General features: G+C 44.6%; 1 protein-coding gene across 1 annotated transcript; it reads left to right on the plus strand.

Annotated features, from left to right (window-relative positions):
- Positions 1-14,636: 14,636 nt before the first annotated feature.
- LOC136517382 (thioredoxin F, chloroplastic-like) lies at positions 14,637-15,806 on the plus strand. Its single transcript, XM_066510934.1, has 3 exons — positions 14,637-15,055; positions 15,136-15,235; positions 15,425-15,806. The coding sequence occupies exons 1-3, from the start codon at positions 14,727-14,729 to the stop codon at positions 15,557-15,559; spliced, it is 564 nt and encodes a 187-aa protein (XP_066367031.1). The 5' UTR covers positions 14,637-14,726; the 3' UTR covers positions 15,560-15,806.
- The last annotated feature ends 10,960 nt before the right edge of the window (positions 15,807-26,766 follow it).

The raw sequence follows: 26,766 nt of genomic DNA on the forward strand, positions 1-26,766 counted from the left end.
GCTCAAAGTAAGTGCTCAAAGTAAATAGAGAGAGAAAGGAATGCGGCGATGTTTTGCCGAGGTATCGGAGAGTCGCCACTCCCCACTAGTCCTCGTTGGAGCACCCACGCAAGGGTGTAGCTCCCCCTTGATCCGCGCAAGGATCAAGTGCTCTCTACGGGTTGATTCTTCGACACTCCGTCGCGGCGAATCACCCAAAACCGCTCACAACTTGAGTTGGGTCACCCACAAGCTCCGCTGGGTGAACACCAAACTCCCAATCACCACCAAGCCGTCTAGGTGATGGCGATCACCAAGAGTAACAAGCACAAACTCTCACTTGACCACACGAAGCCTAATGAGAAGATGGATGCACACTTTGCTACTCTTGATTTGCTAGTGAGGCTACTCTCTTGGATTCTCGAATCACAAACACCTCACTAGGACCTTGCTCTTCTTGGCACTCACAAACATGTTTCTTAGCTGTTGGAATGAGCAAAAGATACTCCACTCACGAGTGGAGCTTCTATTTATAAGCCAGCCTGAAAAACAAACCGTTATGAGCTTCTACGGGATGACCGGACGCTCCGGTCGTGATGACCGGACGCTCCGGTCAGTTCAACCCGCGAACCAGTTTTCAAGTGATGACCGGACGCTGTTAGGGTCCGGTCAGTACCGACCGGACGCGTCCGGTCGCTCTTGGATGCTTACTGTAAACGACCGGACGCTGGATACACAGGGTCCGGTCACACTGACCGGACGCGTCCGGTCACTCTTTTCCAAGTCTGGACCCTTACTGGAGTCAACCGGACGCTGGCCCTCAGCGTCCGGTCACATGACCTTCCAGCGTCCGGTCACACCAGACTTGATCTTCATGGTCAAATGAACTGATCGGACCCTGCGGCCAGCGTCCGGTCGCACCGGAGCCAGCGTCCGGTCAGTGTTTGACCCTCCATTCACTTCCAACTTCCGAACATATGTGAATGAAGTTTGCTCCATAAGATCTTAGGCATTCATAGGAGCTACCTAGAGCTAGTTTTAACAAGTGTGCACCACACCTAACTCACTAGACTTAACTAGGTCAAGCTACCCGTTCATACCCCCCTTCATAGTACGGCCAAAGGAAAAAACAAAGTCCTAAACTACTCTAAGTGTCTCTCCAACTCCAGTTGACACTTAGAACTAGTTATCCTTAACCTTGTCGTCCAACCTTTGAAAACCGAAACGATTTCCATCGTAGGGGCATGACAACCTCGATTGCCCAATCGATCTCTATTACCATGACCTAACTTAATTGTCTCTGCAAAACACACGTTAGTCATAGTAATCTTGTATTGACATTAATCACCAAAATCCAACTAGGGGCCTAGATGCTTTCAATCTTCCCCTTTTTGGTGATTGATGACAATACCACCTCGAGTATGTTATGGAGTGAGGTTTTTGACGGGCTTAGTTCATATAAGCTTTTGTCAATAAGAACAAAAGAGTTAGTCAAGCTTATATGACCCAAGCCAAAACAATGTACTCAAAGGATATGAATTGAGCATGAGTACCAATAACAAAGCTCATTTGCTTCGAAGTGTAAACGCGGAAGCAAAAGCAAATGAGCATTCCACAAGTGATATGACATATAGATAAAGCAAAGTAGAAATCACACATGTCAAATATCACAATCACATAGATAGCACTATCACATATATATAATAGTATGCATGAAAGTAAACACACGAATGCATAAGTAATACTATAGATAGCTCTATCACATATATATAATAGTATGCATGAAAGTAAACACACGAATGCATAAGTAATACTAGATAACTAGCTCCCCCTGAAACTCGCTCCCCCTAAGTCTACATACTCAAACCCTCTCCCCCTTTGGCGTCAAACACCAAAACCTAGGGGTCGGACGGCGGGGCTGCAGCGGACGAGTCGGGCGCTGAATTACGTGGAGCAAGGTGGAACTGGGCGCCATCATCATCTGACCCTGAGCTCTGAACTGACTGACCCTCTGAAGCAGGAAGTGTCGCTGAAGCGGTCTGGGTCTGAGCTGGTGCTGCCTGTGAAGCTGTAAGTATGTCTGTCGTAGGATCTGACGAGGCGACAGACGAGGGGAGCCTCTGAGTAGTCATGATAGCTGGAGCGGCTGTAGATGGACCGGCAGTATGCATGTGAGGCGGGGTAGGCATACCAGTCAACTCACTGAAAGATGCTCCAAGACTCCTGGAGACTGATGACTCAGGCACGAATAGTGAGGACATCTGCTCTGGTGAGAAACCCATGTGATAAGGAGTGAACTGCGGGGCTACACCAGGTGAGGCTAACCACTGGGACACCTGTACAGGAGGTGACGAAAAGAGTTGGAGGCTGTCCCTGACTTTGAAGCCCGATGGGCTGTACTGCTGGAGTCGTCGAAGTGGTAGGAGGCTGTGCAAGCTGGGGCGAAGTCTGTGGCAGTGGGATCCCAATGGCTGTCACTACATGCTGCATGAATCCCATGAGCTGCTGTTGCATAAGTAACTGCTGGTGCTGAAGGAGCTGCTGCTGCCGCTGAAACTCGTCCTGATGAGCCTGAAACTGTGCGAAGTTTGTAGCTATCTCCTGTGCCTGTCGTGTCTGATCCTGCTGCATCCGCTCAAGAATAGCAATGAGAGCGGGGTCTGTCTATGGAGCAGGTGGAGCAGAGCTGGAGCTACCTGCCTCTGCATCGTGTCTACGTGGAGGCATCTGAGGTATAGGCTGGTAGTCGTCGTCGGAGCTGTCACTGTACTCACTCACCTCCTGCTGTGCCTCTAGCTTCGCCTCCTCAGTGGCTGCAATCCCTCTGATGATCTCGTCCTACTGAGCTGCGGACTCTAGCATGTTAGGACAACGGCTAGGCTGTCTGGGTGCCGGAGGAGTGGCGTGTCTGATCCTCTGTGACAGGTTGTAAGCTGGGAATTCCGTAGTGGCACCTGTATACTCATCCATCATGCCAGGGGGCTTATCAATCACAACTCTGCAGATGAGAAACGTGATCCAGTGAGCATAGGGAAGCTGCCTGCGACCCTTGAATCCCTCAGCTATAGTATCCTCCATCTCTGAAAGAAGGAGGTCCCAGATGTCAAACACTGTCATCTGTATAATGGCATTGAGAAGCCAGAGCTGTAAGTGAGTCAGGCCCTCCCTGTATCCCAACCTGGGAAGCAGTGTCCTCCTGATGATGGCCTCTAGTATCCTCGCTATAGGAGTCAAGTCACTGGGGTTCCTGCTCGACCCCTCACCAAACGGCTCCTTGAAGCAATGGCGCACTAAGTCTGTAGGGGGCACCAACCCTCTATGAGGACGCCTGGGAGGCTCCTGATGTCCATAGCAAACCTCATGCATTCTTACAGGCTGCTCCTGTAGTCTCAGTATCTCTTTGGCCCTGCTACTCGTCACTCTATAGTCTTTGCCGTTGAAGGCAAAGTGAATGAATCTGTGATGAGGATCGATGTAGAGCGAGGCATAAAACTGACGAACCCAAGAAGGTACATATATCCCTGTCCGTCCAATCAAATCTGACAGTCCTAGCAAATATGACAAATATTGTCGAATCCCCTCTCCGGCTGCTGCCACAATGGACTCTATCTGACAGACCCTCTGTGATCTAAATACTGCCCCACTGTTGAGATATGCATTGTAGAAATCCTCCTGCAGTGGCGTGTAGAACCCCTCAACTGCTCTCTCATCCCTCCTCGGAGGAAACCAAACCTCAAACTCAACAAACTGCAGCTGCTGAACCTGCCTGGCTGTAGCGGCCCTCAAGTCGAGGTGAACCACTAGAGGCGGACCCTGTGGTCTGGGTGGAGGGCGTGAACCCCTGCGCTGTGTAGCTGGCCTCGGTGGAACTGCAGCACTGGTACGACTCGATCGGCGTAGCTGAGGTGCCGGCTCAGTCTCCTAACTCTCCTGAGTCTCCTGGGCTGGCTGAGGCTCTGCTGGTGGAGGCTGCTGCTGTGCTGACGGACCCTCCTCAATGGCAACCCATCGTCCTGCAAGCGTGGCAGTCCCAGCTGGACTACCGTGACGACGCTCAACCTCCTCAATTGTAGCTCTAACTGCGGGTGAAACTAGCTGATCTGCAATGACAACTCCGCTGCGGGTGCCACCTCTCTCGGCACGCTCTGTGGCCTCTGCAACAGCTGCTACTCTAGCTGTCTCTGCGTCAGGATACTTCCGCTTCTTGGATGTTACCTGCTTGGTTGACTTGCCTTTAGATCCGGCTGGCTGGCGAGGCGGGGGCCTCCTATCATCATCACCTGGGCCACCACCAACATTCTTGGTGCGAGCCATCTGAACTGACAAGATGGTGAACTGACGCTGATGAAGATCAACTGTCAAACTGCCGCTTTCGAGGCTTGGCCTCGATCCTTACTCGCGAGCTTGGCTCCGAGTTAACTGTCAACTGCCAGACGAAACACAACGGAACCGACTCGCTGCACGATAGAATAGATGGATATACAAATAAATACCATATATCTAATAGATGCGAAATCCTAATAGAGAAAGCAATGTAGATGTGAAATTGAATCGAGTGGCTTTCTACCTGACGACCAGCGATCCGAGAAGAGATAAGATATCACGTGGGGGATCCTCGGAACCAGGCTAGGGTTAGGTCAAACGCCCTTAATGCAATGGGGAATCAGTGCATTTAGAATTGATCTAGATCACAATTGGAGATCAAGATTGAAACGCAAAACTCACCTTACCAAACAATGGGAGGATAGGGCAAGAGCACTTGGTGAAGATTTTCAGCCTTGGCACCGATGGAACGACGAGCTTGGGCGCGAGGAGGCCGGCGAGGAGCTGAGCAGGCTTGGATGGCCGGGGTGGCGAGCGTGGGCCGCGGAGGCGGCGGCTGGCGCAGTGGAGGCCAGGCGCGGAGGGGGCGCTGGGCGTGCGCTGCGGGCTGGCCGATGCACGGGCGCGGGTAGAGTGCGCGGGCGGCTGGCAGGGTGCGGCGGGCGGCTCGGGCGTAGGTCGAGGGGACGAGGGCGGCGTAGTAATCCCCAAACGTGACAGAAAGGAAACAGGAAAAGAGTCCTTAAGACGCGCGAGATCCACTGACCGGACGCTCCGGTGGTAGCGACCGGACGCTACCACCCAGCGTCGGTCGATTCCAGAGAGGTCCAAATCCTCTGGAATCGGACCGGACGCGTTCCGGTGGTCCATGACTGGAACACAGTTAGGGTCCGGTCAGTACAATTTGATCTTCCTCAGATCGACCGGACCACAGACCCTTTCTTCTGACCGGACGCACAGACGCAGCGTCCGGTCACTCCTTCAGCAGCAGTTCACCTCCTGTGGAACTGATACGAACGCTGGACAGCAGCATCCGGTGCAGCGTCCGGTGCACCTTTTCAAGCAAACCTTCAACCTTCCTTCGCGCTGCCTATTCCCAATCAAGTCCCAACTTAAATAAGATCCAAATAAACACCAATTAGGACTGATGTGAGTGACCTCTCTCAAACCCTCATATTTTTCAAAGTATTTTGCCTTAGGCTATAATTCTTTTTAAGAAAATAGGCAACAAGAGGGCAAATGGAACAAAACGACAAAACAACAATCATGCATATGTAATGCTTGTAAGTAAATCTAGTTGCTTGTCAAGTTTGATCCAAGGTTAAGCTTCTTCACATGCTTTTCGGCGGTTATCTTAACCATGTTAGACAAGCCCTATATGCATTTCCACAAATTAAACATGTTGTATATTACAATGAATGCAAGGGACAACACAAGCTCAATTTTTTGTGAAGTTACTAAAATCAAGTACATTGAGCTCGTTCCATAATCTACAAAATGTAGCTTCATCTAGCGGTTTAGTGAAGATATCCGCTAATTGATCTTCGGATCTTACACCTTCTAGTGATATATCATTTTTAGCTACATGATCTCTTAGAAAGTGATGGCAGATATCTATATGCTTGGTGCGAGAGTGTTGAACCGGATTATTTGCAAGTTTTACTGCACTTTCATTGTCACACAAAAGAGGTACTTTCTCTAGAACTACTCCATAGTCTAGTAAAGTTTGTTTCATGTATAATATTTGTGCACAACAAGCACCCGCGGCAATGTATTCCGCTTCGGCGGTGGACAAAGCCACACTATTTTGTTTCTTGGAGGACCAAGACACAAGTGATCTACCAAGCAAATGGCACCCTCCGGATGTGCTCTTTCTATCAACTTTGCATCCGGCGTAATCCGAATCGGAATAGCCAATTAATTCAAATAAAGCTCCTTTGGGATACCAAAGGCCAATGCTTGGAGTGTGCTTAAGATACCTAAGGATTCTTTTTACAGCAATTAAATGTGTTTCCTTAGGACTAGCTTGAAACCTAGCACACATACACACACTAAACATGATGTCGGGCCTAGATGCGGTTAAATATAACAAGCTACCAATCATAGAACGGTAGAGAGTTTGATCAACTGAGTTACCTCCCTCATCTAGGTCGAGATGTCCATTGGTAGGCATTGGGGTCTTGATTGGCTTACATTCATCCATCTTGAATCTCTTGAGAAGGTCTTTTGTGTATTTCTCTTGAGAGATGAAGATGCCTTCTTTCATTTGCTTGACTTGAAAACCAAAAAAGAATGTAAGCTCACTAATCATTGACATCTCGAACTCCTTAGACATCAATTCACCAAATTCTTTGCATGAGTCTTCATTTGATGATCCAAAGATAATATCATCAACATATACTTGACAAATGAAGATATGCCCATCAAGCTTCTTGGTGAATAGTGTGGTGTCGACCTTCCCAATGGTGAAGCCCTTCTCAATAAGGAAATCCTGAAGGCGCTCATACCAAGCTCTTGGGGCTTGCTTAAGCCCATATAGTGCCTTGGACAACCTATAAACATGATTAGGATATCTAGGGTCTTCAAACCCGGGAGGTTGATCAACATAGACTAGTTCATTAATAAAGCCATTTAAGAATGCACTTTTCACATCCATTTGATATAGTTTCATTTCATGATGTGATGCATATGCAAGAAGGATACGGATGGCTTCTAATCTTGCAACCGGTGCAAAGGTTTCTCCAAAATCTAAACCTTCAACTTGAGAGAACCCCTTTGCCACTAGTCTTGCCTTGTTCCTCACAACAACACCTTGATCATCTTGCTTGTTGCGGAACACCCACTTTGTTCCAATCACTCTTGCACCTTTTGGTCGCTCTTCAAGATTCCATACTTCATTGCGAGTGAAGTTGTTCAACTCTTCATGCATGGCATTGATCCAATCCGGATCTTTTAGAGCTTCTTATACCTTGGTAGGCTCATAGCAAGAGACAAAAGAGTGATGAGCAATAAATAAGGTAAGTTTTTGAGATCTAGTCATCACCCCCTTTGTTGGACTCCCTATGATGAGATCTTGTGGATGATCTTGTAGGAGAGGTGTATTTCTTCTATTGACCACTTGAGGAGGAGGTTGTGGAGCATCAACATCTTGTGCTTGTACCACCATTTGCTCATGGGAGACGTGAGTATCTTCATTTTCTACTCTCCCAACTTTATCACCATCTTGTGGTACATTTGATGAAGAGGGTTGGTTAATAACTTGTACATCATCTTCATCATCTTTTGGCTTGATGTTTCCCACCAGAATATTCTTCATAGCCTCCCTCAATGGTTCATCACCTACATCATCAAGATTCTCATGTGCTCCTTGGGAGCCGTTAGATTCATCAAATTCCACATCATATGTTTCTTCAACCAAGCCGGTGGCATGATTAAATACTCTATATGCTTTGGACTTCGATGAGTAACCAATAAGAAAACCTATATCACAACGCCTTTGAAACTTCCCTAGGTGTTGCCGCTTCTTGTAGATGTAGCACTTGCAACCAAACACCCTAAAGAAGGAGACGTCCGACTTCTTCCCATTGAGCAACTCATATGGTGTCTTGACAAGGAACTTTTGAAGAAATAGGCGGTTGGATGCATAATATGCGGTGTTGATTGCTTCCGCCCATAGAGCTTCGGGGGTGTTGTACTCATCTAGCATTGTCCTTGCAAGAGTGATCAAAGTTCGGTTCTTCCTCTCAACTACACCATTTTGTTGAGGAGTATAGGTTGCGGAGACTTCATGTTTGATTCCAACTTCATCACAATAAGCTTCTATGTTTGTGTTGTCAAACTCTTTGCCATTGTCACTTCTTATCTTCTTGAGCTTCACTTCAAATTCATTTTGTGCTCTCTTGGCAAACTTCTTGAAACAAGACGCAACTTCGGACTTGTCATGAAGGAAGAACACCCATGTATATCTTGAATAGTCATCCACAATCACAAGACAATAGAGATTTCCTCCCAAACTCTTGTATGTTGTTGGTCTGAATAAATCCATGTGTAGGAGTTCTAGCACTCTTGTGGTTGACATGAAAGCTTTGGTTGGATGAGTGTTTGCAACTTGCTTGCCAGCTTGACATGCACTACAAAGCTTGTCCTTCTCAAACTTCACATCCTTCAACCCTCTCACCAAATCATTCTTCATAAGTTTCTTGAGTGAGCTCATCCCAACATGAGCAAGCCTTCTATGCCATAGCCACCCAAGTGTTGTTTTGGTGAATAGGCAAGTCTTCAAGTTTGCATCTTCGGAGGTGAAGTCAACTAGATATAAGTTGTTGTATCTAAATCCATTGAATATCACTTGATTGTCATCTACCTTAGATACAACCACCTCCTTCTCGGTGAACAAACATTGGAAGCCAAGATCACACAATTGACCAACGGATAGCAAGTTGAAACTCAATGAAGCAACATAGAGCACATTTGAGATGGAATGATCATTTGATATTGCCACTTTGCCCAATCCTTTGACCTTGCCCTTTGAATTATCTCCAAATGTTATTTTCTCTTGTCCATCTACCTCTTCATCTAGTGAGGTGAAAATACAAGGATCACCGATCATATGTTGAGTGCAACCACTATTAATAACCCAATGACTTCCACCGGTCTTGTAGTTCACCTACACACAAGAGATTCAAGCTTTAGGGATCCAAGCTTGTTGAGAGCCCTTCACTTTCTCAACAAGTGACTTAGCCACCCAAATTTTCTTAGGCCTACTCTTGTTGGGGGGACCTAAGAACATGACTTTCATCTTTCCACTCGAATCTTTTCTAAGCATGTAGTGTGCATTGAAAGCAAAGGGTCTAGCATGCTTGGGCAAGGGTTGTGGTGGTGGAGTTTGATACTCATGAGCAAAATGGCCTTCTTGTCCATATTCAAAACATCTCTTTGGCTTTGGCTTTGGCTTTGATTGTTGGTGTTGAGCTTGAGCCTTCTTCTCTACACTTGCCATATATCCAATGCCACTTCTATCCATCTTCATGACGGTATTCATGAGTAGCTCACTTTGGAGATGCTTGCCTCTAGCAAACTTGCTCAATCCCACCTTGAGATGCTCTTTCTCCATCTTGAGCTTCTTGTTCTCTTCCTTGAGAATATCATTGTTCTTCTCCTCCTTGAGTTTCTTGATTTCTTCTTTTAACTTCTCATTCTCAAGGATCACCTCTTTGTCATGATCAAGAGTTTCTAGCACAATGGTGTTGTGACTTTTCATCTCTTCAAGATCTTTCATGAGCTTCTCATTGTTACTCTTGAGCTTGACATACTCATTATAGTCATTGCATTCAACCACTTGCTTGCCCTTGCTACTAGATCCATGCTCAATGCTTTCATCAATTAAATCATCACATGAGGTAGCTATATCAATCTTAACAACATGGTTAGTAGCATCATGTGGCTCATTTGGTAAGAATTCTTGTGCAATAATAAGGGTATCATAATTGATCTTTAGAGTTGCATATTCATCTTTTAGCTTATTGTGACTAGTGATAAGCTCATTGTGTACCCACTCAAGTTTATCATTTTTATCTTTAAGCTCTTTCTTAGAAGATTTGAGCTCCTTGAGTTTGGATGATATAGAATCATTTGTTTCCTTGAGCTCATCATTAGCCTTTTCTAATGTATCACACTTAGCTAAGAGTGAATCATTTTTAGCATCAAGCTTTTCATTTGTAGCTCTACTCTTTCTAATGATCTTAGTATATTTTCTAAATATTTTGACAAGATCATCATAAGTAGGTGAGCCATCATCATCGCTATCACTATCATCACTAGCATGTTCATCATCACTACTATCATCACTCTTAGTTACCTTGCGTTCACCTTTGGCCATAAGGCATAGGTGTGTAGAGGATGATGGCGATGGTGGTGGTGAAGATGCAAGATCAATAGCAATGGCGGCCACCTTTTCATCGTCACTATCATCATCGGATGATCCACTTGATGAATCAATGTCCGTGAGCCAATCACCGACAATATAGGCCTTGCCACTCTTCTTCTTCTTATAGAACTCCCTCTTTTTGCCATCTCTCTTCTTGTATGGCTTGTTCTTCTTTTCATCTTCATCACTTGAATCATCTTTCTTGCCCTTGTTCTTGAACTTGTCTTTCTTGGGATTTGTGCATTGATGAGCTAGATGACCAAGTTCGCCACAATTGTAGCAATCCATCTCAGAGATTGGCTTTCTTCTTGAGCTAGTGAAGAACTTCTTCTTTTTGCCATCAAATTTGATGCCACTCTTGTTTAGCCTTTTTAGCATCTTGGTGGTCTTTTTCACCATGAGGGCAAGGCTTTCTTCATCATCTTCATCACTTGAGCTCTCATACTCAAGTCTTGCTTTGCCCTTGTCTTGGCTAGCTTTGAATGCTAAGTCTTTCTCTTTCTTCTTTGTAGAGGATGAGCCATCTTGTGGTGTGATGTGCATGTACATCTCATGAGCATTGATCTTTCCCAAGATTTGTGTCGGTGTAGCGGCGGAAAGATCACCTTGATGTAGCACGGTCACAATGTGCCCATATTTGTCAATGGGGAGGACACTCAAGATTTTTCTCACAACGTCGGATGGTGACATTTGAGTGAGTCCAAGCCCATTGACTTCCTCTACAAGAATATTTAATCGAGAATACATCTCATTAGCACTTTCTTTGGGAAACATCTCAAAAGAATTTAGCTTTTTAATCACAAGATGATAGCGTTCCTCACGCTCACTCTTGGTTCCCTCATGAAGCGCACAAACATCCGACCATAGTGCATGGGCGTCTTTGTGGTTCCTTACATGATTGAACACATCTTTGCAAAGGCCTCTAAAGATGGTGTTGCGAGCCTTTGCATTTCATTTTTCATAATTTACTTCATCACCTTGAAGTTGTGCGGCATTCTTAGGTGCGGGGAACCCTTGAGAGGCGGCTCTAAGAATTCCAATATCTAGAGCTTCTAAGTAAGCCTCCATGTGGATTTTCCAATATGGAAAATCATCTCCCTCAAAGATAGGAGGAGGACCATCCTCGTGAGACATCTTGCTCTAAGCGATTAAGCTTAATAACGTGAGCACGAGGCTCTGATACCAATTGAAATGATCAAGATGCCCAAGAGGGGGGGTGAATTGGGCTAATTCTAAAATTTCTTGCAATAATCAAATCCTACGGATAGCCCAATTAACCCCTTGTGCCTAGAAAAGTGTTTATATCAAACTAATGCACAACAACCTCTCAACCTAAGTTCCAAACTTACTCTAGCAAGCAATTCTTATAGAAATAAAAATAAGTATTGAATTGCTCAAAGTAAATGCTCAAAGTAAGTGCTCAAAGTAAATAGAGAGAGAAAGGAACGCGGCGATGTTTTGCCGAGGTATCGGAGAGTCGCCACTCCCCACTAGTCCTCGTTGGAGCACCCGCGCAAGGGTGTAGCTCCCCCTTGATCCACGCAAGGATCAAGTGCTCTCTACGGGTTGATTCTTCGAAACTCCGTCGCGGCGAATCACCCAAAGCCGCTCACAACTTGAGTTGGGTCACCCACAAGTTCCGCCAGGTGAACACCAAACTCCTAATCACCACCAAGCCGTCTAGGTGATGGCGATCACCAAGAGTAACAAGCACGAACTCTCACTTGACCACGCGAAGCCTAATGAGAAGATGGATGCACACTTTGCTACTCTTGATTTGCTAGTGAGGCTACTCTCTTAGATTCTCGAATCACAAACACCTCACTAGGACCTTGCTCTTCTTGGCACTCACAAACGTGTTTCTCAGCTATTGGAATGAGCAAAAGATACTCCACTCACGAGTGGAGCTTCTATTTATAAGCCAGCCTGAAAAACGAACCGTTATGAGCTTCTGCGGGATGACCGGACGCTCCGGTCGTGATGACCGGACGCTCCGGTCAGTTCAACCCGCGAACCAGTTTTCAAGTGATGACCGGACGCTGTTAGGGTCCGATCAGTACCGACCGGACGCGTCCGGTCGCTCTTGGATGCTTACTGTAAACGACCGGACGCTGGATACACAGGGTCCGGTCACACTGACCGGACGCGTCCGGTCACTCTTTTCCAAGTCTGGACCCTTACTGGAGTCGACCGGACGCTGGCCCTCAGCGTCCGGTCACATGACCTTCCAGCGTCCGGTCACACCAGACTTGATCTTCATGGTCAAATGAACTGACCGGACCCTGCGGCCAGCGTCCGGTCGCACCGGAGCCAGCGTCCGGTCAGTGTTTGACCCTCCATTCACTTCCAACTTCCGAACATATGTGAATGAAGTTTGCTCCATAAGATCTTAGGCATTCATAGGAGCTACCTAGAGCTAGTTTTAACAAGTGTGCACCACACCTAACTCACTAGACTTAACTAGGTCAAGCTACCCGTTCATACCCCCCTTCATAGTACGGCCAAAGGAAAAAACAAAGTCCTAAACTACTCTAAGTGTCTCTCCAACTCCAGTTGACACTTAGAACTAGTTATCCTTAACCTTGTCGTCCAACCTTTGAAAACCGAAACGATTTCCATCGTAGGGGCATGACAACCTCGATTGCCCAATCGATCTCTATTACCATGACCTAACTTAATTGTCTCTGCAAAACACACGTTAGTCATAGTAATCTTGTATTGACATTAATCACCGAAATCCAACTAGGGGCCTAGATGCTTTCAATATTCATATATTGATGTGCAAAACACATTGTGTGCACACAAATAGATGAACTTTTCTTTAGATAACACATATATGAAGCATACAGATCAGTACGAACTAAGCAGATCATATAGAAGAGTGCATAATGATCAGATATGAAACTAAGGTCACACATAAGAACTTTTGTGTCAAAATATCCTACATCTCCTAGAAGCCAAGAAGACGACAAAATTAGGCAGCACGCTAAAAGGTTCATGCGCCTACCTGTTTACCTCATGAATGAAAAAAGGAATTTGGGCATAGCCTGTGAACCTATTTATCGAGCCATAAATCACAGAACAAACATCAAGGAAGCGAGAAACACACCAAACTATGGTTCTGTTTGGTTTCTGCAGTGTCTCATAAAATTCCTGTCACATTAAATGTTTGGACGCATGCATAGAGTATTAAATATAGACTAATTATGAAACTAATTGCACAACTTATGACTAATTTACGAGACGAATCTTTTAAGCCTAATTAGTCCATGATTTGGCAACATGTTGCTACAGTAAACATGCGCTAATGATAAATTAATTAGACTTAAAAAAACCGTCTCACAAATTAGCCTCTATCTATGTAATTGATTTTGTAATTAATCTATATTTAATACTCCTTATTAGTATCTAAACATTCGATATAACATGAATTTTAGGATCGACTGAAGAACCAAACACCCCTGTATAAGAATGCACGTTCCGCTCAGACAGTTAAAACAAAGGAACTAGAAATTTTAGATAACAGACCACTTGGTCCAGCTTTTATTGAAATCCAACATATGGTAGCTCAGAACTGGTGATACCAGCAGTTTACAGGAAATGAGTTCAAAACAGTCACACCGGTTTCAACCAACTCCAAGGACCACTAACAGCCATAGCTAAAACATTCCTCCGAAGAAATGACAACGACCCACCATGAGCTGTCCCTCTTTTTTTTTAAGTAAAGGCATCAAAACAAAACGTCAAAACGTCCGGACATAGAGCGCATCACACAAGAGCTGTCCCTCTAAAACAACACGACGACTAAAGCAAGTTTAGACGTCAAAACAAAACGTTGGCATGCCAGTAACTTCTCCACCGTCCGAAGGAACTAGAAATTACTGGCTAACTAAACGAACAGGCGACGTGTAGTCATCTCCATATTTGGGAAACGCCTACCCAATCGCATCAAAATCTGTTGCTGAGATCAGCAGGGCAAGGAGAGGGAGGAAGAACCCAGCGCCATACCAGAAGTAAGAAGAGATCCCGCTAGGTCTCTTTTGGGGCGGGCGGAGCCGGTTGTGCCGCTAGTAGGCAGGCGGCGGCGGCGCCATGAGCAGCAGAGAGAGCGCTACCGGACCGGGAGAAGAAGAGCACAAAACCCCCGGCTCGGGCTGGGCTGGGCTCCGCGGTAAGCAGAGAGGGAAAGTGTTCAGCCAGAATGGGCCTGGGCTTGGTCTTGTTCTGGGCCTGTCATTCGTTTCATTTCGCGGCCCAAACGAGAACTACCAGGCGAACGAACGAGAACGAGCTGCGCTGCGTGGCGTGTGTGTGATTGGCGCCACGCGGCTTATCTTGGGAAATCCCGGCGGCCAATCACAGCCACCACCTTTGCTTGCCCTGCACGGCTGCACCTCCATCATCGCCAGCCAGTCAGTCCCCCAGCGGCCGCTACTGTACCCTCCTCAGCTAGCTCCGCTCCGATCCGTTCACCAGCGAGTACGTACGGACCAGACCAATGGCCCTGCGCATACCCACCATCTCCTCGTCCCACGGGCTGGCCTCCTCGCCGGCGCCCATCTCCACGACGTGCCGGCCGGCTGTCTTGGCGGTTGGCAGCAGCTGGGCGGCGGCGGCGGTCCAGAAGAGGAGCCTGCTGCTGGCGATGACGGCCTCCGAGACGAGGGGAGTCGCGCCGTTGAGGTCGAGCGGGATCGAGACGACCTCGGTGGGAGCTGCGGCTGAGGCCGTCACCGGGCAGGTCACGGAGGTCAACAAGGACACCTTCTGGCCCATCGTCGAGGCCGCCGGCGACAAGGTCGTCGTCCTCGACATGTACACCGAGTGGTACGTGCAATTTTTTTTACTACTATAAGAATCTGAGACTGTAAATTGTAGAATCTGAGACAGTATTAATTCATTTGCAGGTGCGGGCCTTGCAAAATGATGGCTCCCAAGTTCCAGGAGATGTCTGAGAAGAACCTGGACGTTGTGTTCCTCAAGCTCGACTGCAACCAGGACAACAAGGTACGTCAGCTACCTACCTAGATTACTTAGCTTTGATTGACATCTATGATCTATCTCTTCTCTTCTGTGTCTGTATTTCATTCATCACTGCCACTGCTAGTTGTGTGGAATATGTAATGGCATGCATGAATACTGAAAAAAAAACCCTGCTGGCCACTGTATTTGTGTGGCACTTGCTTCTTGTTGCAGCCGCTTGCAAAGGAGCTGGGCATAAAGGTTGTTCCAACGTTCAAGATCCTCAAGGGTGGGAAGGTCGTCAAGGAGGTCACCGGCGCCAAGATCGAGGAGCTAGCGCATGCCATCGACACAGTCAAGTCAGGCTGATCAGAAGACAAACAAAATGGCCTGAAAGTTAAGCAAGATCGATCCATGTGCGCGAATGAACTAGCGTACGTGATGCATGTAACTAGTGTAGACTGTGAATGAATGAGCCCACCACATTGCACCGCCCCTTTTGTGGGAGTAGATACTCATCAAACATGCATGCAGAAAACAAGCTATTCTAGTTCTTCTGCTTATGATTTATCGATCGATCGGTCATCAAGACCGGGCAAATACACAATTAATCATTATTCATATGGATGGAGTACAGTGCTGCTAGCTCGTTGTAAATAACCATCATCAGGTTATCATCTTCTCGATTTCTTTTGTCTGTCTGATAACTGTCTGCTTCAGAGTTCAGAGCATTTGGTTTTCCGATCCTTGGACAAAAATTGGTGTGTGTGGTGCATGATCTGATTATCGATACATTGTTGCTCTGTTATGCGATGTCAGCTTCTAATGGAATCTGAAAAACATTTATCCTGACTCATGCATTGACTCTTGGGAACTGCAAGCATACTGCGCATATATGATCTTTTCATTCATCCAATAACAACTAATAACTTGTAGTAGGCACAACTAGAACGGTTGATGCAGCAGCGATAATCCCCCAAAACTTAATTCAGACAGCTTTTCCATATCATAGCTTCTAGTCTTCTACCATGCAAAAACCCCATCGTGCACTGAAGCTTGGCTTCAGATTCTAGTATCAAATTCACAAAAACAAGTTATTCCAGAGGCATATAAGCATATTCCTGCACCGAACTCGAAAAAACACTGTCATCCCACGATGCTCCACGTTGCAAAAGCACTATAGAGGTTTTGAACTTTTGAAGGTCCACGTAGAAAAAACACGTAGCGTGCAGGAAGGAGCACCAAAGCTTTTAAAAGAACCAATACACCAAGCCAACAAAGGTCCTGTTTTTTTTTTTTTGTCTTTACAAGCTGTCAGTGCACAAGCATCGCCTTCGTCCTCTCAGGTGGGTATCTGCAAATATTGACATCACAAAAAATCTAATAAATTCGGGATTCAGCAAGACATCAGTGGTTGCATCGACCGTGGAGAAAAAAGCAAGCCCATAATATGCCAATGGACGTCCACTAGGCCACCAGATGGACTCCAGTTGGAGTTCTTAATGTCCTGCTCAGGCCTAAGTCAACCTAAAAGACTAGTCTGAAATATGAGAGCTCCTTCATCATCAATTTTCAAAGTGGGCTAAACCTAACAAATGCAAAAAAACTCAAGCATCAACTATTGCAATGGTAAACCTCAATACTTAGAGGAGAATATGCTACAAGCTTGTGAATATTCTTTTAACGAATATGCTAGGAATACTTGTTGAGGCATCGATGAAAAAACAACTTTGTGGCTATTCTAAGAGCCTTTTTGTTTAGCTATGAGCTTTGAGATGTGGAAAAGCTATTATAAGTTATGTGTTGTGAAAAGGTTATAAGTTGTTTGGTTAAAACAATTATGAAACCTGCTCTCTCTCTCTCTCTCATTTGAAATAGCCGTAAAACATCTCTTTGTTTGCATTCATTTGGAAAAGTAGAAATTTAAAAGTTAAAAGGAGGGAGAGAAAATGATATTAGTATGCTCTATGCTGCGTAGAATCTTAGACCCAAGATATAACTCAAAACCACCTATCAACATATGTTCTAACTACAGAGAAAAAACTTGAGCAATTGTTCCTATCCTCCTGCACTACGGAGATAAGCCCATGAAACTATGTCATCCTCTTGCAAAAAGGTATTTAGAGCATCTCACATGTCACATAGAACAATAGTTGCATAGTTCCTCGTTTCATCGAGCGCCTTGGCTAGCAGGATTCCAGAAAGAAGGTGCCAGCCCACACCTTGGAAGACGCTCATGGTGAGCAGGTGTAGGTGGAATACATTGACTAATTGACATATCCTCCTCTTTTCCCTTAATGCATTGAGGCCCTTATTTTCGGGTTTCAGTGATTGGTGAACATATGGCTAACTTTTTGTTTTGCGGTGATAATGGCAAAGAGTTAGTCCAATTGAGGCCATTTTGTTTTCTTGGCCCTCCGAGTTTGGATTTGGCATATTTTGCAACTTGCAAGGTTTTGTGAAGGCTAAGTACATGATAGTGTGTCTTAAGTGCAATTTGGATTTGATGATGGGAGCACTTAGATGTAGTGCTACGAGACTAGTAGCTTATCAGTGTTGTAGTGAGAGCGCTTTGATGCACACATGACTCCTAGCAAAACTGATGAAGAGCGACCGGAACAGATGTTAGAATTTATGTAGGATCTCTGGTACGCCTAGAGGGGGGGTGAATAGGCCTGTAAAAATTCAACTCAAACCGAAGTCAAATTCACCCGCACCGCCACTCTGTGAGTGCGGCACTGCCAGTGCCGCACCTGCAAGAGAGATTAGTTCACAGTTCAAAATCTACCCAACAAAATTTAGATCGGATAAATTTCTTAGCTTCCTGCAGGGTAGTAGATCATAGATCGACAACTGAAAGTGGTGGGAACACCACACATAAGTAGATCGGCCTCAAACCCTATAAATCACCTCAACAACAACAACACAAGTGTAGCAATACAACCACAAGATGACACAAGGATTTATCCCGTGGTGCGGCAGTGCCTCTCTCCAAGTGCGACACTGCCGCACCTAGCAAGACAGCAAGGGTGAAGGAGTTGTTAAGTTGGTTGTCTTGGCTGAGGTGTGAAGATGTTTTGTGCAAAGATTGAGCATTTGGTTGCACACTTTTAACCAGTTGTAGTGTCTCCCTTTATAGTACGGCTTTTTTCCATACTCAATTCCAAAGACAAAAGAATTCAAAACTCCTTTGAGCGCGATGGCGTCCTTATTTATAATTGGGGGCTCCTCCTTTCCATGTGACATCTTCTATAATGAATTCCCTGCTTGTCATCTTAATAAATCTCATTAGTTCTTTAATTAGGTGGTCATCAACACCAAAACCCACATTAGGGCTTGATTGCACTTACAATCTCTCCCTTTTTGGTGATTGATGACAACCCAATTAGAGCTTACAAAAGATATGAAATGAATAACTGAGATTTTTTTTGAGCCATGGGTGTAGAGCCTCCCCTAAATATATGAATAGAGAATTGAATTCTCAACTTGGCATAAGAGGCCAAGATTCACACTTTAGTGAAGTGAAAATTGGGGCTCCCCCTACATCTATGCCTTTGTGGGGTGCTGCACATAGTGTCAAGAAAATATATACGTGATGCATATGACAGATCATGCACATATGTGCTTGCTGCTGCAGCTGAGTGCGGCACTGCCGCACCTGACTGTACGAGCAAGACAGAGTCAAGCACCACACAACTAGCTTAGATAAAAAAAAGATATTCAGCCTAGCACAATAAGATGACTTCTAATCCACACAAACGATACATGTCCATATCTGATACACAAAGAGTCAAATAGTAGCATTATTTCACAATTTAGAGTTTTGAGCGACTTTCAAACTTTCCACCTAGCGAAGACTAACACTCATCGAATAGGACATGAAGTGCAGCTGCTGACCATGGTGTCAAAAAGTTGTTGACCCCTCTAATTTTCTCCCCCTTTGGCATAAAGCACCAAAAAGAGAAAAAAAGAAGAAAGATCAACACCTACTCGTTATCTCTCAGGATGTCCATCCTATTACTATCATCATCTCCTGCTGCCCTAGCACCTCCTGCAGCAGTCCTAGCACCACCATCACCATCATCGTCGTTGGAGTCAATACGTGCATGGCCCTAACGGTGAGTAGTGGCGGTGTAGAGAGTGGAACGAGTGGAACATCTTGGCTCCTATCTCTGACAGTATCCCTCTAGGGTCTCATCCCAATCTGTTGCTTGTCCCTACTGCTCCTCTCATCATCATCCTCATCATCTAAATCTGTGTCGAAGAGTCTCGGAAGGTCATAATGTGGAGGAGGTGGAATAGGAGGAAGTGGTGGAAGGTCCTGTCCACGCTACGACACTGCTCAAGCTATGTCTCATATGCTCTATCAGCTGCATAGGTGCACTTGCCAAAGATTGCCTTCAACCACTTGCCAAACTTCTTCATCTTGCCTCCTCTATGAGACCTAGAGCGGGAAGACTCAGGGATATCTACATGAGAATGAGAGTTCCCCGCTCCCTAAGTAGCTATAGCTGGCTGGGTCTTCTCAATTTTGTAGACGGTGTGCATCCCATCCTTTGGAAAAATAAAATCCAGTGACCCTCTCAATCATGAACATGAGTTAAGGGGCATAGGGCAGCCCCCTCCTCCCATCCTCCACTGCAAATCTCAACTTAGTCCACATAAATCTAGGGACATTGAACCTATCCCCACCTGGAGCAAATCTAGCCAACACATTTCTCACATAGCCATTAATATCTGAGGCTGCTCCATCCTTTGGGTTGATGGTGTTCCTGATAAGGTTGTTGAGGATGTAATAGAAGTTGTGTAGACCACTCCTCTTGCCATATGCAATCCTTCTATCTCTCCACATGTAACTAATGTTATGGATTTCAGCTTGAGGCTCATCATGAATGTAAGTGTAACCTCTATGCTCCTCTCTAAAGCCAAGAATCCGGCTAAAAGTGACAAAGTAGACTCGATAGTGCTGACCATCAGTCATCCAGTGAATCTCATCAGAGGTCGGGTCATAGAAGTATGTGGCATGAAATTGTGCAAGGACCTCCTCATTCCAGTTATACTGGAAACCCATGATGTCTGAGAGCTAGAACCTATCACAAATTTTAATTACCTTGTCAAACTCAGGCTCCTTCTCCTACATCTCATCCCAATCAATATATTGCATCTTGATGATCTTGGTTTTCTTGGATGCAAGAATGGCAGTGGCATAAAAGTTGGAATGAAACTCATTCCAGAATCTGTAATCAATGCCCAAATCCTTACGCACTGCATAGGGATTGATCCCCCTTGCCTCTTCCACCAGCTTCCAACTTTTGGAATAGTTGACAACTGCATGCTGGCAGGAGTCATCTGGAGGTCTCATGATGATCTCACCCTCAAAATCTCTCATGTATCTGCCATCAAACTCAGAGAGATGTTGTGAGGTGTTAGGAATGACATCAGTGGTACAACCTATCATCTCCAGCCTCTCCTCATCTTCAATGTATTGCTCGCACCTCCCCCTATCACCAAGTCCCCTTGGAGCTGCACTACTGTGTGCTGCTGTTGACCTCCCTCGACCACGGTGAGGTGGATCCTTGTCTCTTTGCTCATTCATCTTCCTTTTTCCCCTTCGGTCACTATCTCCGTGCTCCATCTATGCATAGAATGAACTAGATAAGAAACTATGCAAATGGGACATAGAAAATCACTTGAAGAATAGTCTTGATAAGAAAAAGGACTTAGATCATGAACTTGAGAGACACTATGGACAGTGCTACCCAGGCAGTGCGACACTGCCACACCCTAAGAGCGGCACTGCCACACTCAGTATCTCCACAAGCTCATGACCTCCTTCTTCTTTCTTAGCAAATCCATTTTTCAAATGTCTTCCCACATCACCAAACAATTTCTAGAGCATAGTTCAAGATAAAAACACATGATGTCATGTAATAGATGGGAATAGTGATAACATTTTGAGTGGGAGAGAGCATGTGGTGAATAAATCCAACCAATACATCGATTTATCTAGGGAAAGTCACAACTAGACGCAGTCTCAAACTGCGGGGTGCGGTACTGTAGCACCTTACCGTGGCACTGCCACACGTGCTGTGTAGCGCCCCCAAATGAATCAACTTATTGATTTAATTTATCCATCAAATCTCCCTCCTACTCATTCATAGTACCACTAAGAACCCAAATCCATCACAGAAACACTCACATTGCATAGATCGAGTAGGTTTAGGGTTCTACCTTCTCAAACGAGGATTAGAGAGGAGAGGGAAGAAATTGCTCGGGCCAGGGGCAGTAGCAGCCATCAGCGACATTGAGGGAGGGCTGGCAGCTACCGTGGTACTGCCAGAGACTAGCAAAGCATGGCCAAGCGATGGCGATGGTGCGGGCGCGAGAGGAGAGAGAGGCACGGGTGTTGGTGTCGGGGGGAAGAGAGAGGGAAAGAAGTTACTATGGATCTGAGGATAAGAGGAAGAATATAATGGGCCCTGCAGTAAAACTATTTGGGTCGAATCTCAATTGAAATTCAAAGTGCGGCACTTCCGCATGCCTAGCCCGGCACTACCGCAGAGTGGCACTTCCGCACGGCAGGCGTAGCACTGCCGCACTCCCCAAAATAGTGGGAGTTAGCTATAATCTATATGACTCTCTCTGTATAAGATATGGACACATATCACATATATACCATGACCAGAAACAAATAATCAATACAAACCATGATCATGATACATAAGTTGCCTTTTATAAATCATTTTCGTGCACAATATGAAAATTTTCAACTCTTTTACCTAGATACTAGTTTTTCAAACAGAGGCATGCTAAAATTCAAACCATGTTATAAGAATCAAGTATATTTAGCTCACTATGTAAAGCACAAAACCTTGACTCATCGAGGGGTTTTGTGAAGATATTGGCTAGTTGCTTTTTGGTGCTCACATAGTGAATTTTGATATCTCCTTTGGTTTTGTGATCTCTTAAGAAATAATGATGAATGTCTATGTGCTTGATTCTAGAGTGGCTTACTAGATTGTTTGCAAGCTTAATGGCACTCTCATTATCACATAATAATGGAATTTTGGTAAAATAACATCTAAAATCACGAAGAGTTTGCCTCATCTAAAGTAGTTGCGCACAACATACACTGGCTGCAACGTACTCGGCCTTGGTAGTGGAAAGGGCTACACAATTTTGCTTTTTAGAACTCCAAGATACTAGGGATCATCCAAGGAATTGACATGTCCCCGAAGTGCTTTTTCGATCTACTTTGTAATCGACGTAATCGAAATCCAAATACCCAAGTAGATCAAACTTAGAGCCCTTAGGATACCACAAACCAAGGTTAGGAGTGTGTACTAAATATCTCAAGATTATCTTAACGGCCACCAAGTGACACTCTTTTGGGTTAGCTTGAAATCTAGCACGCATGCACACACTAAGCATAATATTAGGCATAGATGCACACAAATAAAGTAGAGAGCCGATCATGGAACGATATACCTTGGTATCCATGGCTTTCCCTTCAATGTTGAGATCAAGATGTCCATTGGTTGGCATGAGAGTTTTGATAGGCTTGACATTCACCATGTCAAACTTCTTGAGCATATCATGGGTGTACTTTGTTTGACTAATAAAAGTTCCATCCTTCACTTGCTTGATTCAAAATCTGAGGAAGAACTTCAACTCACCCATCATGGACATCTCAAATCTCTTCGTCACGATCCTACTAAATTCCTCACAAAAAGTATGATTAATACTACCAAATATTATGTCATCGACATATATTTGGCACACAAATATATCTTTACCAACTTTGTGAGTGAAAATGGTAGGGTCGGCTTTGCCTATTTTAAAGGCTTGTTTAAGCAAGAATTCCTTAAGACATTCATACCATGCTCTTGGTGCTTGCTTAAGCCCATAGAGCGCCTTTTGGAGTTTATAGACGTGGTTGGGAAACTTGGGATCTTTAAAACCTGATGGTTGCTCAACATAGACAAGTTCTTGAATGGGGCCATTGAGGAATACACTCTTTACGTCCATTTGATATAGATTGAAATTGTGATGAGTGGCATAGGCGAGAAGCATTCAGATTGCTTCAAGTCTTGCCACTGGTGCATATATTTCCTCAAAGTCCAAGCCCTCTACTAGAGTGAAACCTTGAGCAACTAATCTTGCCTTGTTTCTTGTCACCACGCCATTTCTCATCTTGCTTGTTGCGAAAGACCCACTTAGTGCCAATGATATTAGTGTTGGGTCTCTCCACCAAGGTCCACACTTGATTTCTTTTGAAATTGTTGAGCTCATCTTGCATGGCCATCACCCAATCTGGATCACCAAGTGCTTTCTCAACCTTAAGAGGTTCCAAAGAGGAAACAAATGACTAATATTGGCAAAAGTTTGCTAAATGTGAACGAGTTGTTACCCCCTTTCGAAGACTCCCAATGATGTTGTCAACGGGATGATCCTATTGTATTGTATGCCTTAGCCTTGGATGATCAATGGCCTTTTGTCCATCTTCTGGATCTTTATTATCTTCTTGCTCAAATATGGGTTGTAGGTTATGTCCTTGAATCGGAGTTGGACTTGCTGCTGCTGTCAGAGAGAGTGCGGCACTGCCGCTCTACTGATTTGCCACAGGGGTCTGCTCCCCCTCAGCATTAGGTACGTCAGTGAAACTTTGTTCATCAGCAGCTTGAGAAACCTCCACTTTAATGACTTCATCTTCTTGTGGTCTTATATCACCAATAGCCAATTGCTTGATTGCTTCACATAGTGGATCCTTCTTTCCTACAATACTTGAATCAACTTGCTCCACTTAAGAGCCATTAGATTCATCAAATGTCAAGTCTACCGCTATTTCAACTTTCCTAGAGGTTTTGTTAAAAACATGATAGGCATGCTCATTTGATCCATAACCAAGAACAAAACCTTCATCAACTTTAGATGCAAACTTAGAGGTTTTGAGTTTCTTATTAAGTATGAAACACTTGCACCCAAACACTCTAAAGTAGGACACCTTTGGTTTGTTATTGGTTAGAAGCTCATATGAAGTTTTCTTCAACTTCTTGTGTAGGTAGAGGCGGTTGATGGCATGGCAAGCGATGTTGACGGCTTCGCACCAAAAGAGGTCTGGCATCTTGTACTCATCTATCATTGTCCTTGCTATGTCAATTAGTGTATGATTCTTTCTCTCTACTACACCATTTTGTTGAGGGGTGTATGGAGTTGAGAACTTATGCTTGATGCCTTCTTCATCAAGAAACTCCTCAACTTGGGTGTTCTTGAATTCGGTCCCATTGTCGCTTCTCATTTTCTTGATGGGGAGACCGAACTCCTTTTGAGCTCTTCTAACAAAAGTTTTCACTTTGTCTCTAACTTGACACTTATCAAACAAGAAAAATACCTAAGTGAAATGGGAATAATCATCAACAATAACAAGACCATATTTGTTACCCCTGATACTTAGGTAGTCGACCGATCCAAAGAGATCCATGTGTATGAGCTCTTATGGTTGCGTCGTGGTCATAATGCTCTTTGGTGGGTGAGGTACGCCAACTTGTTTTCTGGCTTGTCAAGCGCTACATATCCTTTCTTTCTCAAAGTAAACATTTGTTAGCCCAAGGATGTGTTTGTCCTTTTAAAGTTTGGCCAAGTTCCTCATCACAACATGGGCTAGTCGATGATGCCAAAGCCACCCCATGCTAGATTTTGCCACTAAACAAATCTTAAGATTAGCTTTACTTTTGTTGAAATCAACTAGGTAAAGCTTATTCTTTAAATGACCTATAAAGATAATAGAGGAATCCTCCCTTGTAAAGACTTCCACACCCTTATCCGTAAAGAGACAATTGAAGCCCATCTTGCATAATTGAGAGACGAACAACAAATTATAAGCTAACGAATCAACATGTAAAACATTTGTAATTGAATACTCAAGGGTCATAGCAACTTTACCGAGACCAATCACATCCCCCTTAGAGTTGTCTCCAAAGAGAATATTTTCATTTGAGTCCATCTTTGGGGTATATGATGAGAACATACTCCTTTCTCCGGTCATATGATTTGTACATCCACTATCAAGCACCCAACTTGACCTATCGGAGGAGTATGCCTGCAAAACAGATTTAGTTACTTGATTTAGGTCCCCAATTAGACTTGGGGCCTTACATGTTAGTCACAAGAAATTTAGGAACCCAAATAGAAGTATTCCTATATGTGTTGGCTTCCTTTCCAACATATTTTGTAACCACTTTTCCACTACTATTGTTCCTTAAAAACAAAACACAAAGTCAAGCTTTGTCGAGGTGGTTGAAACTTTGGTTGGTAGGCATACTTGTTCATAGTGCCCCACACAGATTCCTTTAGCTTTTGTTGAACTTGTTTCTGCTAGGACACCTTCTTCTTGGGCTTAGTTTGATCAGGAACAGAATTGGTAGCCTTCCCATTTTTACGGGGAGCGGCACAACCAGCCTTCACTGCAGCACTGTCGCTCTAGACTATGGCACTGCCGCTGTCTGTGTAGGCTGATCTGTACCAACTCTTTCCTTCCTCTCAAACTTGACACACTTATAGCTATTTATGATCTTTCTTCCATTTGTCTTGGCTCCTGTAGTGTGCCCAAGCCCATGCTTAATTGAGGGGTGTCTCCCTTGCTTGAATTGAGGCACTTTTGAGTCATTTGCCTTCTTGTCACTTACTTGAGCCTTACCACTCAAGAAGCCCTTGCCAATGATCTCATTGAGTCTAGCAATTTCTTTTCTCATTGCCTCCATGTTTGCAAGGTTAGTGAAATAAGCATTCAAATCAATATTATAACATTTTCCACAACCTTGACTAGTGAAGGTAGTAGAGGCATCCTTTGTATTAGAGGGATGTGAGTTGCTATCCCAAAGAATGTTATATTGCAGCTCAAGTTCTTTGTGCTTTTCATCGAAGTCACAATACTTTTTCTTGAGAGCAATATTTTCTTTCTTTATGATAGCATGGTCCCCTTGTTCTTTGGCCAAGGCCTTGCTCAAGGATTCCACCTCACTTCTCTCTAATGCAAGAGCTTCCTTGCTAGCAATGTAGAGATCCTCTTATTGGATAAGAGTTTCCTCTCTAGATTCTAGCTCGGCTTGGACACTCTCTAAGTCCTCTATTAGTTTAGTGATGAATAATTTGGTCTTTTCATCTAAGTTCTTAGTTAATTTATCAATTTCTTCATCACTAGATTCATCCTCACTAGAGCTATCACTAATATCACTACTAGAGATATCACTAGGAGGTGGAGGTAGAGGAGCTTTGGCCTTGGATTTAGATTTTACCTTCTCACCCTTTGCCATAAGACAAATCTAAGGGGAGTAGTAGTCATCATCGGACATATTGGTGAAGAGTCTTGGTGAAGAAGATGGCTCATGGATAGCAATGGTTGCAACTTTCTCATCTTCTTCACTTGAGCTTTCAATAGATGTATCCCATTCATGCCCAATGTGAGCTTCTCCCATGTTTTTTCTTGCTCTTTCTTTGGTTGGCCTTGTCCTCCTTCTTCTCTTTCTTATACTTGTTCTCCTTGATCTCATGTGGGCACTTGGCAATGAAGTGATCAG

Source organism: Miscanthus floridulus, chromosome 17, assembly GCF_019320115.1.
Source record: "Miscanthus floridulus cultivar M001 chromosome 17, ASM1932011v1, whole genome shotgun sequence".
In the NCBI taxonomy this organism is placed as follows: Eukaryota; Viridiplantae; Streptophyta; class Magnoliopsida; order Poales; family Poaceae; genus Miscanthus; species Miscanthus floridulus.